This window comes from Psammomys obesus, unplaced genomic scaffold (assembly GCF_907164565.1).
Source record: "Psammomys obesus unplaced genomic scaffold, mPsaObe1.curated_primary_1811, whole genome shotgun sequence".
Lineage (NCBI taxonomy): Eukaryota > Metazoa > Chordata > Mammalia > Rodentia > Muridae > Psammomys > Psammomys obesus.
This window is the reverse complement of record NW_026590061.1, coordinates 1,061,723-1,076,110: the sequence shown is the minus strand read 5'-3', so window position 1 is coordinate 1,076,110 and position 14,388 is coordinate 1,061,723. Positions and strand designations below refer to the sequence as shown.

Sequence of the window (14,388 nt, the reverse complement as noted above, 5' to 3'; positions counted from 1 at the left end):
CCACCGCTCCAGCCCTTCCACGACCATTTCACCCCTCCAGCCCTTCCGTGACCATTCCACCACTCCAGCCCTTCCACGACCATTCATTCCACTGCTCCAGCCTCAACCGTGAATGCCAGGCGCTGAGGCTCAGCTGCTCTGTCCTGGGCACAGAAAGCTCCCTCGGGAGCAGCTGCCCTGGATGTTGGCCCACTCCCTTCCTCACCGTGGACCACCCAGCCAGCACTGGACCAGCCCTGATCACTCAAGCCGGAAGAAGACATCGCTCATTTCCCTGCCCCTTAGGAAAGTAATTACCTGCTCCAAAACACAACAGCTGCACAGACACAATCCCTAAGAGAAATAACGGTTTCTGGCAGAAAGCTAAGTACACTGAAGGACTAACAGGAGGAGGTTAGCAGCCCTCGGCGCTCGGTGGCCATGCTATCTGGAGGGACAGTCATGAACTGAGAGGGCCAGCTCAAAGGAGAGGTGGAGATAACCACACTCTGATTCGGATGTCGTGATCAATATTCTGAGAAAAGCAGCACGGGGAAAGAAGGGACTATCAGCTTTACAATCTCAGCCATCGCTGAAGGGAAGTCGCGGCACGGACTCGAAAGCGTGGGTAACGGCTGCGCCCACGCTGCCTGCTAAATGGCTGCAACAGTCCGGATTTCTGTGCCTTGGAATGGGCCTTTTTATATCAATTAACAGTCAGGACAGCCCCCAGAGACAGGCCCAGAGGCCGCCGTGGCTGGGCAACTCCACAGTGGAGACTTTCTCCTCACGTGACTCTCACTGTGACAAGGTGACAGGTAAAACTAACCTCTGCAGCCTCTCCCTGGGGCCAGGAGAAATGTTCACCTGCGGGTCCTGACAGCATCTCTTAAGAATAAACATCCTGCAAAACTACAAAATTCACATTTTCACAGAGACTGAGGCAGGAGAATCATTGCAATCTTGATGCCAGCCAACGCTAGCCTGAGCGATAGAATAAGACCCTGTCTTAACAAACAAACAACACATTCTTTTATGTAAACATAATACATGCATTATAGTTGGTATATATACATTTGATACAACCTTAAGAGAAAATAGCACGCTTTCACAGCTACACAAAACTCAGTCACGTTTTCAAAAGGTCCAAAACTACCATTAAGTCATTCTGAAAGCTAGAATCCCTGGGCTCAGGGTTTCCTGGAGAGAAATCAGAGGAGCACACACAGCACACGGCTTAGCACGCAGCTCAGCACGCACAGGGTCCAGGTGCCTGGGCGCCACTCTGGCTTCCTCCAGACCTCCCCGGCCTCATCCAGAGCTGCTCAGGCCTAACTGGGCCTGGAGGAACCACACCCCATCCCAGCTCACTTCGTCAGCTTAACAGACTGCCTCAGCTTAACAGACTCGGCTAGACCCAGCTGTCCAGGCTGTCGAGGCCCTCGAGCTGTCCTCCCTAATTCTAGCCTGTGTTTCCCACTAACAGGGAAATCTCCCCTTTATCTGCATGATTTCCTACCTCTGAGGAGCTAGTCCATCTGGACCACTTTATTGAATGAATCGGGACACAAGTGATCACAGCTCATCTTTTACGTAAAACTGAACTGAAAAGGGAGATGTGAAGACAAGATGAGTTTAGAATGCAATACTCAAATAACAAAAACCACTTTTTAAAAGAAGGGAGGGCAGCTGGGGGCAGGAGTGATCCCAGGACTCAAGAGGCAGAGGCAGGCAGATCTCTTTGAGTTTGAGACCAGCCCAGTCTACAAATCAACCAGGACAGCCAAAGGCCACACAAGAGAAACTCTGCGTGAGGGTGGGGGGACGGGAGGGCTGGCAAGACAGGCTCTGTGAGTGAGGCGCTTGCTGCCAAGCTTGATACCCTGAGCTCAATCCCCAGAACGCACATGGTGGAGGAGAGAACCGTCTCCCACAAGTAGCAGTGAGTGCTATGGTGTGCACACATACACACAAAACAAAAAACAGGGGAGTGGGCAGTGGTGGCACACGCTTTTAATCCCAGCACTCAGGAGGCAGAAGCAGGAGGGTCTCTGCGAGTTTGAGGCCAGCCTGGGCTACATGGAGAAACCCTGTCTCGAACAAAACAAAACAACAACAAAAATCGGATAAATAAATGTACCAAAAGAGTGAAAAGTAAAATGATATATTTAAATAAACAATCAAATGAGATTCCAAGAGTTCTAGTAAGGCTAAAACAAATAAGTTCATCGATGGTCAGTGTGTCCAGAAGCTAGGCTCACTGTAAAGCCCATGTGACTCCTTCCCGCCAACAAGCCTTCAGATGTGCGTGTGCTGGGAGCCCGGAACAAATGTGCGTTACTCCAATGAATCAGTGACCTGACAGCTGCTCCAGGACATCTCGGAGGGCCAGCAGCCGTGTATTTAATCTCTAGAAGTTAATCTTTTTAATGCTGACATTTCCCATCAATCCACCTGACCTACGTTTCAAAGACTCAGGCAGTGTAGAGTCTAGAGCAGAAAAGGAAAGGAAGGGAGAAAATGACAAACAGCGGAAACACGTCCTGTTGCAGCACCCCGGAGAGCCCGGGGGACCCACTTCTGCATCAGCCCCAGCTTCGGGCTCCAGTGTCACCGAGATGGCAGGGCGACAATTAAACAGCAGAGGCGAAGGGACTCAGAGGCCTCAGGATCCCAGAGGAAACAGCAAACCGCACAGTCCCACCCCCTCCCTGCATCTTCCAAGAGAAGTCAGTGCAGGACAGGGAACACGTGGGAGGGAGAGCAGACCCGCAGCTGTCCTCCGCCCTCCACCTGTGGACTGTGCACGTGGTCACACACATGCACGCTTGACTAAGTCGGTGAGAACAAATGTGGAACCAGGTGTGCTGGCTCGTCCCACACTGTAAGGACGTCACTCGGGCACCTGTGCCAAAAAGTCTGTGTCTGAAGCCAACCTGGGCTATATAGTGAGATTCAGTCTCAAAGGAAAAAACAAAAAATAAAGGGGTTGAGGGGAAGAGTGGGAAGAGAAAAAGGAAAGAATAACAAGGGAGAGAAGAAAAGGATAGAGCAGAGAAAAGGGGAAGGAAGGGAGGAAGGAAGAAAAGGAGAGAAGAAGGGAGGGAGGGGGAAGGAGGGAACAAAGGAAGGGAAGGGGGGAGGAAGGAAGAAAAGGAGAGAAGAAGGAAGGAAGGAAGGAAGGAAGGAAGGAAGGAAGGAAGGAAGGAAGGAAGGAAGGAAGGAAGGAGAAGACAGAGAGGAGGAAGGAGGTAGGTGGGAAGAAAGAGAGAAAAGCAAGAGCCAGAGAGCTCAGCAAGTGCTGCACACCCGGAGCCTGCACACCCGGAGCCCGCACACCCGGAGCCTGCACACCAGCGCACACACACCTGGAGCCCGCACACACCTGGAGCCCGCACACACCTGGAGCCCGCACACCCCAAGCCTGCACGCCCCGAGCCTGCACAGTGGAGCCTGCACACCCGGAGTCCGGGGAAGGACACACTGCCTCTCCTTTCTTCATCTGCAGCTCTGGGAAGATCTGGAAATAATCTTCCAAGAACAAAAGGCAAAACAAAACAACCCCAAACACTCCTCGAGGGCACGCTGACTTCCACCAACAGTCAGGCCAGGTAGCAATCTGAGTTCATGGTCAAGACACTCCGTCCAGGGGCCCCCACCCCTCCTGCTGCACTCGCACCGGAAGTCATCTGGCGTCCTGAGGGCTGTGCCTTTCCCTCACAGCTGCAGACCATGCAGGGGGCTGGGGAAAGCCGCTCTGTCCTCGCTCTGTCCCATCAAAGCTTTCAGCACCACACGCTGGAGACACCCGTTCCATCCCAAAGCTGCCGTCCAGCACAAAGAGAACCCACTCAGAACCAAACACAAAGCATGAACAAAAATCATTACCAAGATTTAGCTGTTGGTGACAATGCACTTCACACCACTCACCAAAATACCCGTTAACACAAACATCAGTCCTTCCATGGAGCTTTGGCTGATTGTTTTAATTATTTTCCAATTGTGCTACTTTAATTGCCTTTATCACCTAAAAATCAATACTGGCGCTCCTTTAAACACTCTAGCGATACCTATGCGGGCTAAATCATCAAAGGCGAATCCGTAATGCTGGGCTTCTTATGGAGCCGACAGCTTTGGGGGATTTCAAAATCAATATTGCGCCCCCCAGCCCACTGAGAGAATACAGACCATGATGTGGGCAATATGAACGAGATGAAAAATTCGAACGTGCACACCAGAAGGCACATCCCCCTAAAGCTACTGGGCCACCAACTAAAACAAAAACTCACTATCAAAGTCTTTCTTTACCAGCTTTCCCTGCTTGTTACAGTAACAGCTTATTCTGTCAACTCCAAATGCAGCAGCAGTCTGTATGAAGCCGGGTATCACAATGGCGGTGACCCCAGCACGCAGGAGGCAGAGGCAAAAGGATCGGGAGGTCAAAGCTAGCCTGGACTACATACGTGTTGTTTTTACTAGTCTCAGAAGTAAACACTAACAGGGACGTTTGGAAGCTCCGGGAGGACAGCGCACACTGGTTAGTGGAGGACATTCAGTCTGCTCTCCCGTTACAAACGGACACTTCCCGCCGCGACCTCCGCTGTGTTTGTCCTTCGTGTTCTGCCTCCTTCTAGCACACTGTAAACTCGAAAAGCAAAGTTGCCAACACTATAAATAAGTCAAACCAAGCCTAAACAACTTCCCTTCATAAACACAGCAAAGAAAAAGCGATGCTGGCAAACAGAAAAGGATGCCAAACACTCTTTTCACACCAGCCTTGACATAAAATAACGTGTGTGTGTGTGTGTGTGTGATCGTAACACGCGTGAAGATCACAATTAAAAGTTTCTCTAAGCTCACTTCACACTAACTCCTTTGCTGCCTCCTGCCCTGGCGGCAGGGACAAGCACACAGGGGACGGCTGAGGAGTCGCTCGAGACCCGGTGCAGCGCCGTGGAGCCCGTCGCCGAGCTCAGGGCGTGGCAGAGGCTCCAGCTCCACGCCTGTTGCGCGGTGCTGACCACCCATGTACAACCGTGTTGCCCATAATACCGACCACGAGGAAGTCCTGGCCGCTTGATTCTTGCCCATTAGAAGGGAATTTTCGAGTCACTTGCGTTTCCACAGTTCTGTTTTCCTTCCCTTGGACGGACTGACCTTCGACGCCCTTCATCAAGTTTTGCTGCTTTCGAGGTGTGTGTTGCACACTGGTGCGGCCGCGCCGATGGCAGGATACACACAATACACAGTGTGTGAGCAGAGCACACGCCAGGCAACTCCAGAGCAACAAACTCAAGTCCCAAAGAAACCAGTGGTTAGTACCGGCACAGAATAACATCTCGTGGAAGAGATTTACACACACCCCTGTATTAATACCTTCCCGAACTGACGGTGCTCCGGGAACTGACGGTGCTCCTGGAACTGTCGGTGCTCTCATCAGGAGCATGCCGAGGGCTACAGTGCACAAGGGAGGGGGAGGGGAGAATCGGCTAAGTGACTAAGGGATTGACTGACAGAGAAAAGAAAGCAGCAAACTGCCAGCGACCCTGAGACCTCCTCCAGGCTCACCAAAAGGAGTGAGAGCTGGTACGGCCTTGAAGCCGCAGCTGCCGAGCTCTGTCTGAACCGCAGATGCTGTAAGCCGAGCTGCTGGAGACAGACACCCGAGACCACTCCCCAGAGCCCACGAGCCATCGTGACGGTGATAGGTTTGAGTGCCAGCCAGAAATGCCTGCACCGGGTGGCCCTCTCCTCTAACATGTCCCCGTGTCTCCACCTGGAAGCAGACGTCTCTCTTGCTGGCCCTACACTGAGAAGAACGGATCAGCCCATGACAGCAATTCGCAGGGAACACAGCCCGCCAAAAGCAGAAGCCATTCAGGGCAGAGCAGAAGGAGGCCTCGGACTGCCAGGCCCCCCAAAAGCATCAGCTGCTCCCAGAAATAAAAAGAGCGTTGCCTCTGTGGTGGGCGGTGGGTGTGCGTGACGGGTCGGGGAGAGCTTTCAGCCTTAGTGTGGAGCCAGCCAAGGCTCTGCCGACGCCTTGCGCTGTGCACTGGGCTCAGCCAGGACGGAGCAGGAAGTCAGCCAGCTCTGGGGACCGCGTCTGCCGAGTACTGGGCCCGCTCGCTGTTCCCACCTGCTCTCAGCATAGTTAAAAACACCGAGTTCACCTCCTCCCTCTACAGAAGAAAATGATTCTTCCGGTAAATTCCATACTTGAAATAAATTACTTTCACTAAAAACTTGAAATTTACACTCTCTCCAAATACAGCTCATGCTAAGGGAGCCTTATAACCCTGACACCATCGGACTATTTTAAAATAAGAGTTTAATTTATTTTAAAAATGATCTTGTAGCAAATTTCCTGCTGGGCGGGCATGGGGTGCGTGCCTGTAGGCTCAGCATTCAGAGTGTCTGAGTCTGCACCAGAAACTACAGACCACCACACAGGTAGGGCCAAATGAGAGTCCTTCGTCTGAGGATCCCGAGAACAGGCTCCGGTCACGGAGAACTGTCAGCCCAGTGCACGCTGACAGCGGGCCACAGCCCAGCAAGGAACGAGGGGCTGCAACTGTGGAACAGCCTGAAGCATGGCTCCTCAGAAAAAGGGGGAAGTCGTGTCTCCTGTCAGGGGTGGCTCTGGGGGAGGTGAAGGCAGAGCTACCATTCAAGGAGGGCCTGCTCTGGGTCCTGAGCCTCAGGCAGCCTTTGCTGCGTAAACCCCTGTCTATCTCAACAACCACAAAAATATCAACAAAGATGTAAATTGTTCAGCATTTCCCTCATCCCTACGGCAAACACCACCACTCAACAACCTTCCCAACGAATCCTGTCCTTCTCCGGGAGAAAAAAAAATGCTGACGTGATAACTTCCCGTCTCCAGAACTATAGAATTCACCCGCTCCTCTGCAGCCCAATCACCAAAGGGTACAGGGCCAAGCAAAAATGCAGTAACACCCTGTGCTGAAGAGACTCAAGAGGCCAGGGAGACACGTGGGGCACCCACAGGCCTAAGATCATAAACGGGATCAGGTAAGCCTGAAGACAGCTCCCTGGACACGAAGAGGTGTAAAGCTCTTTGACAGTAAATGAATGCAGGGCCAGTGACGCAGCGTGGTGGGTGTGCAACTCGTTATCACACCCGACAACTTAGTTCAATCCACTGGAGCCACACGGTGGGAGGAGAGAACGGACTCTCACGTTGTCCTCTGCTGTCCACACTCTACACACACACAAAATAAATAGAATGAATAGACATTTTCATATAATGGTTTGGATTGTGCTCTTGGATTTGATGGCTGTGGCTGTCGCGGTTCATCGCTCTCCACACTGAAAACAATGCCTGGCGTGCACAGCAGGGGCAAAGCCTGAGGTGTGAATACCAGAGGTTACACTAAAACAGAAGACGCCACGGCCTCGCTCCCTGCTTCCAAGGACAGGTTCAAACCCCACACCACCCCGCTTTCCAGAGACCCACCCAATCACACATGGCACTCAGGGCACAAAACATCCTAACCAAAGGCAGCTTGGGTGAAGACACGGTTTACTTGGCTCACACCTCAAGGTGGGGGAAGAGACAGTTTACTTGGCTCACACCTCAAGGTGGGGCCAGGACCCAGAGCAGACCCTGCAGGAACTGCCCGCCACTCCCTTGAGGGCTGAGCCCAGCCACACTTTTTCTGCCGCCCTGGGCAAGGGGTCCCCTCACACCAGCTGGGTCCCCCCACATCAGTTAATAATTAAGACAATTCCCCACACACTTGCCGATCTGACCCGAGCGGCTCCTCAGTTCAGTCTTCCATCTGAGGCTGACTCTGTATCTCACTGACCGGTGACGCATCCCTCAACCCGCAGACAAGGGTTAGGCCATGGGGCCTGCCACTCAGAGGAAGGCTAGGATGTGGGGCCTGGCACTCAAAGGAAGGGCTAGGATGTGGGGCCTGGCGCTCAGAGGAAGAAGAGGGCTACAGGCATCCGTTTCCCTGTTCCTAGTGTGTGGTACAAATGCTTTTTGGTCCTGATAGACAACCCGACATGTGACTTTCAGGCTAACAGGGAAAGCAAAAACAGAGATGCAATGCTGTCCCCAGAGCCAGGCGCCTCAGGAGGCAGGCTCTTGTCGCCTCCCCGGACACAGCGGCTTTACCCAATCACATCTCCCAAAAGTACAAGCAGAGTCTTCAAAACCAATTTCAATAACGATAACTTCACACTCAAATACGTGGCACAGCCTTCCTTCCCCAAGAGGGAAAGTCCATCCTGGCGCACGGCGTCCTGCCCATTGAGGCTGTGCCCTGCTTGGCAGCGCTGGTGGCCTGGGAGGAGAAGCAGAACGCAGTCTGCGGGCACTGGTCGCCTGGCTCTCCCCAGCCCTCATGTGCAGACCCATGGATGACTGCATGAATCGCTCCAAGACCAGCCGGTCCTGAGGCACCAAGTCCTCACCAGGACTCAAAGCCTGACGAGCAGCAAAGCCCAGGTCTGAGTGACACAGCCCAGGGTCAGCCCTGCCTCCAACACATGCTCGCTTTGAGTGTGGACAAGGTTTGTGCCTTCGAAGAACCCAGTGTTCTCCAGTCACGGGAACGTAACATCACCCTCAACAGCCTCTGTGAGAGAAATGAGGTAAACAGCAGGATAGGCACAACTCCCACCACCCAGTAACAAGCTTGTGTCAGCTTCCCAGTGAACCTGCTTTGCTGGTGTCAGGGGCTAACAGTGGATTGAAACAGCAGTTGGCTAATTCTTTAGGAATCTTGAAAGACAGATATTAAGGACAGCCATCATTAAAGCTAAAGTTATATAAATTTAAACAAACTGCATCAAAAACTCCGGGCATTTTTAGTTAGACTACACAGCAAACTGGGCTCTTGAGAGGCCAAGAGTCTGTTTGATCTCAGTTACTCCAAGCCCAGTGAGGTCACACCACATCTGCCCACACAAGGACCTGCACCCCACAGACAAAATTTAAAATAAAAATGCAGAAAATCCCGACATTCTTCTACTTAACCTCTTTCCTCCTGTGATGTCACCGCCAGGTCCACTGTATTCTTTTTCTTATGGTTGATTCCAATCCATTCCTACACACCTCCTACTCATTTATCTCACAAACACTTAAATAACTGTTAGGCAAAGACGACACTCAGAACCTGAGTTCAGCTGCCGGCAACACAGAGCAAGTTTCCACCCGTAAGAGGTTCCAGCACTCAAACTACTTTCCCAGCCCATCCTGAAAGTCCCCAAGCCAGGACCCTTGAGGGGAGGAAGGGTGCTCGAAGAGCTGGCCCAACATTCAGCTCTGCAGATAGCACGGGCGGCAGCCCTGGGCACCAGCCCTGGGCACCAGAAAGAAATACGACCCAGCTCCATACCTCATCAAGGACCACAGCGCCCATGGGGACACAGGAAGCGCCCTGCCCCGGGGCGGGGCTGGCAGCGGTGAGTGGCAGGCTCCCCAAGAATCTCTGGGTGGGACGCGCTGCTTTCTGCTCTCCCGGTGAGAGGCGGGCTGGGGGCTCCCGGGCCGCCCCAGGCTGTGCTGACAGGTCACCCCATTGCTCCTACAGCTCACAAAATTGAGAAGAGAACAGGTCAGACGCAATGACAAGGACTGTAACAAGAGCAGCCATCCCCTGCCCCCTCGCTAAGGCCCCTGAAAGGGTGTGTTCTTCAGTCCCGAGCCCCATTTCTGCTGCTTACAACTCTCTATTCTCAAAAGCAGAGCCGCATTGCCAGGTTTGTTCAGCTTATTTTGACTGGCACATAGTCATTGTGCAAGCTGCTGGGTTTCATGGGGATATTTGCATGTAAGCGTATGACGTACTTTAACCATATTCCTCCAAACACTTTCCTCTCCACTTACCCCCACTTTATTTGCATGACAGCCTGCCTTCTACTCTCACATCCTATATACCTACCTACCTACAGACAGACATTCCTACCTACCTACCTACCTACATACGCAACTATATAACCCAGAAATGCGAGGAAAATATGTGATAAGTGTCTTTCTGATTTAATTCACCATACATGGATCTTCATTTCCTCCTTTGTGGCTGCATCCCATTGTCTATAAATGCCACATTTGCTTTATAGAGATGAACACTGAGGCGGATCCCACACCTAGCTGCTGTAGCTAAGACGGCAACAGAGATCCAAGTTCATGTCTCTCTGGAATGCTGACTTGAAGTCTTTTGGATAAATATCAGAAATGCTATAGCTGGGTCACGTGGCTGATATTTGTTTATTCGTTTGTTTGTTTGTTTGTTTGTTTGAGTAGCCTCCACAACAATGCCCACAGTGGCCATGCTAATCTGCATTCCCTCCAGTGGGGTGTAAGTATTCCCTTGGATCCAACCTCGTCAGCACCTGTTGTCCCTCTTCTTCATGACTACATGTAAAGCTGTGGAGAACGGTGGATCTGGTCAGGGAGGAAACTTTAGCGTCTGAATTTCTGCTATGCCCTAGTCACTCCCCACCACAAGCCACACAGATGCACCATTACAGGGTGGAGGAGAACGGGGCTCCCAGCAGGCTTCCTGTCCGACCCGTGAGTGAGTGGTCACGACCAGCCAGGACAGGCTCCAGGCAGCCTCCTGAGGCTCTTCGGTCAGAGGACTAGAGCAGGCAGACAGGCTTCAGCTCCCGGGGTTCAGGGCAGCCAGAACATGCGGACTCAGCATGGGCTGTTAATGCCCGCCATTCGCAACATGACTGTCTTTGTGAAGCAGATGCCCTCAGCAGCGCACACTCACAGGAGCTGCAGACTGGCTGTGGACTGGGCTGCTCCCATGCCAGCTGGGACACACTTAGAAACCGAGAGCCAGAAGCTACTTTTGTCAGGTTTGGCAGAAAAGGAAAAGTAACACACGACAGCAAAGGTGGGAAATGACTCACAGCTCGTCCTGCCTGCGGGAGGGGGAGAAGAGGTCATAGAGCAGGCACACGCCAAACACGGTGACGCCCGTCTCCTTCACCAGCATGGCACAGGTCCCCAGGAGCAGACTGAGCAGCAGGAAGAAGGGCGAGGCCGTGGCGGGGGAGCCTGGGCCCTCGAAGCTCCGATCCAGACTCCTGCAAGGCAAGCAGGAGTCCTCAGCACTCGGGGCGCTGCAGAATGTCCCCTTCAGAGGAGTGTGTGGCGTGGAACAGGGCAGCGGGCACCAATATCTCCACAGCGTTCACCATGCACCTATTTAAAGCTGACGGCATGGGGCGGGAGCGCTCCTTCTGGGCTGCCAAAGGGAGGGTTCGGTTCCCAGGACCCCTCAGCCAGCCCAGGACCTCCTGCAGCTGCAGCTCAAGAGAGCCCTCCCCTTCTGGGAGTCCCCTCAGGAACAAACACCAATGTGCACACAGACACTCAGAGATTCACGTACACACTTTTAAAATCCTTAAAAATGTTTCAATAGATAAAAGTCCAAAAATATCAGCTTAAAATACAGTATGCAAATCAGGATACGATGTGGTTTGTAATGAATAAATGCCAAAAAGTCATTTAAAGCTCTAAGGTGAGGACAGACTTGGTATACAGGAGGATGTTCAGTGATTAGAACACACATTACTAACAAACGCGCATGGACGGAGAAGCCGGATTCCCTGGCACAAGCACAGATGTCTGCTAGCAAGCAGGATTCCATACTGTAGAAACGGGGAATAGTGGGTAGCAAGGACTAGGTAAGTGACGGGAAGCTGAGGGCTACCCACTATGGGAGCCGGGAGCCAGCTCCGGTCCTCTGCAGAAGAACACGCTCTCAACTACTGAGCCATCATCTCCAAGCCTGGCAATCTTTACTTTTATCACAATTTCCTACAGGAATGTCAACATGTTTCAGGGTTACTTTCCAAACTGTAATGCTAACCAGGCCTAGGAAACATCAGCACTTCCTTGGACGCCGGCACGGCCAGCTTCCTGCCCCTGGAAGCGAAGGACAAGCCCTGTCTGTGACAGCTCCTACGCACCGCGTCTCGGAACAGCTAGAACTGCACGCACAGTCGACGGCAGACGCGACTTTTCCATAGAGCTGGCCACCAACCACACCAACCACACTCGGCCAGCAAAGCCCCCGCTGCACACGCACGGGACCTCAGCTCAGTTCCCCACGACAGACCACCAAAGGTGTGGACGCCGTGTCTGTAATCCTGGGAGTGGAGCCACACATGCTCACACACACAAGCTCACACACACGCTCTCTCTCTCACACACACACACAGGCACACAAGCACGCGTGCGCACTCGAGTGTACACACAGATTCACACATACACATGCACGCACACTCACTCACACACACACACACACACACACACACACGATATTAAATGCTTCACAGTGGGGCTAGAAGATAACAGTTGGACACTGGGTAAAAAGGGGCTTTTGCCCCTGACACCCGCACTGAGAACGCTGCGCCCAGAGCCTGGGCACTCGGGGTGGGTGCACACTGGCAGTGTGCAGAGCCCCGGAGGGTGCGAGGGCCCACTCACCTGTGGTAGGAGAGGAAGGCCAGCAGGAACAGGAGGCACGCCAGCACATCCGCTCTGCCCACGATGCCAGCCACCTAGAGAGCGCAACACAATGACAAAGTGTGAGCCTTGAACACTCATGTCTCGGCGTCTTAGGAAACGCACCTGGTTTGGGGCCAGCACAGCAGAGAGCGCCCAGACAGCAAGCTGGGACCACGTGCCTCTGTGCATCACACACATTCACACTTGCAGAGAGAGAGAGAAAGGGAGGGGTGGAATGTCCACACTTAACCTGTTTCTCGTTTCTCTTCCACAGATGACCATCTCAACCAGCAACTGTTAAACACGCTGTAAGGCTGTGGGCACAGCCGGGCAAGCGCAGGGCTCAGTGTGCAACGCCCAGGCTCCCGGCTCAATAAACTGCCAAGCCCTGAGTGCCGGGCACTGTGCCCGCCTCTGGGTGTGGCCGGTGATGGCCCCTGGAGCATTTACACGGCGGAGGGAACCAGAAGCAACAACGAGGGGACCCCTGACTGCTGGCAGCTACAAGCGCGAGCACTCGCGTGTGTGTGTGCTCACAAGGCCGGCGTGTGTGCCTGCATGTGCGCACCTGTGGTTTCAGTCTGTCAGTGCCCCACAACCCCGTCCCATCTCAGACAGCGCCGGCTGGAAGGAGGCTGGGAGACGCGAGCGCAGGGGGAGCTTCTCGGCACAGCCGCTCAGAAATGCTCATCAAAAGTAAAACAAAAACCTGAAGGAAAGGGGCTCCGGAACAGACCCGGAAACCCTGGCTAAACCTGCAAGGAGCACAGTGCACTCTAAACCACTAACGGCACGAAAACCACACTCACATGGAGGACACCCGGGTCACGCGTGCACAGACACAGCAGCGAGCACCCGAGTGAGCACGGGGAGATGGCTCGGCTGGCCGCCGTGGGTGTGCTGGACAGAGAAGAGAAGGAGCGGGGGACAGAGGAGGAGCACGGAGCACCCTCGGGCCAGGGAGGCCCGGCCTCTGCACGGCAGCCGCAACCGGAGCTGACAGCGGCGCCAGGACGGGCGTCCTCCCGCCTCAACTTCTCACAACTCAATTTCCAGAAACACAAAGAAGACACAGACAAGGTGTGTTGAGACAGCATCTCCTTCTCCCGGGAAATCAGAAGGAAGATTGTTTCCCCGAGATGCCGCTTCACACGCCCGCTCCTCGCTAAGGCCGTGTGAGCTACCCACGAGCATGGGGAAAATCAGACAACTCACAGCGAGAACAGCCACAAGAATGGGGATGTGCAGACCTTCTAAACACAAATACACACTTTAAATTACAGCGTGTCCATGCACACTGAGACCTTCTGTCTGGGCCACACTTCAGTTTTACTCGTCATAACGTCTGTGTTTCTACGCACAGTTTACAATAGGAAACCAGAAGCTTACCGTCCCCGTGTGTAACGAGTGCATTATATACCAACACTGATATTGAACTTATGCATTTAAAATATGCATTATTTATTTCCATACAGTATATATTATTTTCATTCTCCAGTCATAAATTTTAATGTACCATGCCTCTAAGAAGTATGTGTTACACATTATATAATATGTATTTAGATAACCTTTATACATTGCATTCAAATATCTTCAAAACTTTATACTATGTGCGCTTTGATATAAGCTCCACACCAGACTGAAATGTGTATCATGCAGCAGAAGGCCAGCGTTCAGGACTGAATGAGAGCGAAGCCGTGCGCCGCGCTGTCCGCGTTGGAAATGCACACTTGAATTATTGATGTGAAGGAGCGTGCATTGTGCAGGCCCCTCCGGCCGCCTCAGAAGACAGTGTCTTCATACAGCGGGGAGAGGATGACAGAACAAAAGCAGAGAGTGAGAAATCGGCGAGTCCTGGTAGGACCATAGCAGCCGTGTGAGGGGGGCTGCGGCGGGCACGGGGG

The 14,388-nt window shown here is 52.9% G+C and overlaps 1 protein-coding gene across 1 annotated transcript in view; it reads right to left on the bottom strand.

Annotated features, from left to right (window-relative positions):
- The window catches only part of Tmtc1 (transmembrane O-mannosyltransferase targeting cadherins 1), a gene marked incomplete at its 5' end in the record, with an annotated part of 135,277 nt that overhangs the window by 100,919 nt on the left and 19,970 nt on the right, over nucleotides 1-14,388 (bottom strand). Inside the window, 3 exons of the mRNA XM_055605615.1 lie at nucleotides 9,354-9,542; nucleotides 10,879-11,055; nucleotides 12,464-12,537. Coding sequence (XP_055461590.1) covers nucleotides 9,354-9,542; nucleotides 10,879-11,055; nucleotides 12,464-12,537 — 440 coding nt within the window. The remainder of the gene's footprint in view (nucleotides 1-9,353; nucleotides 9,543-10,878; nucleotides 11,056-12,463; nucleotides 12,538-14,388) is intronic.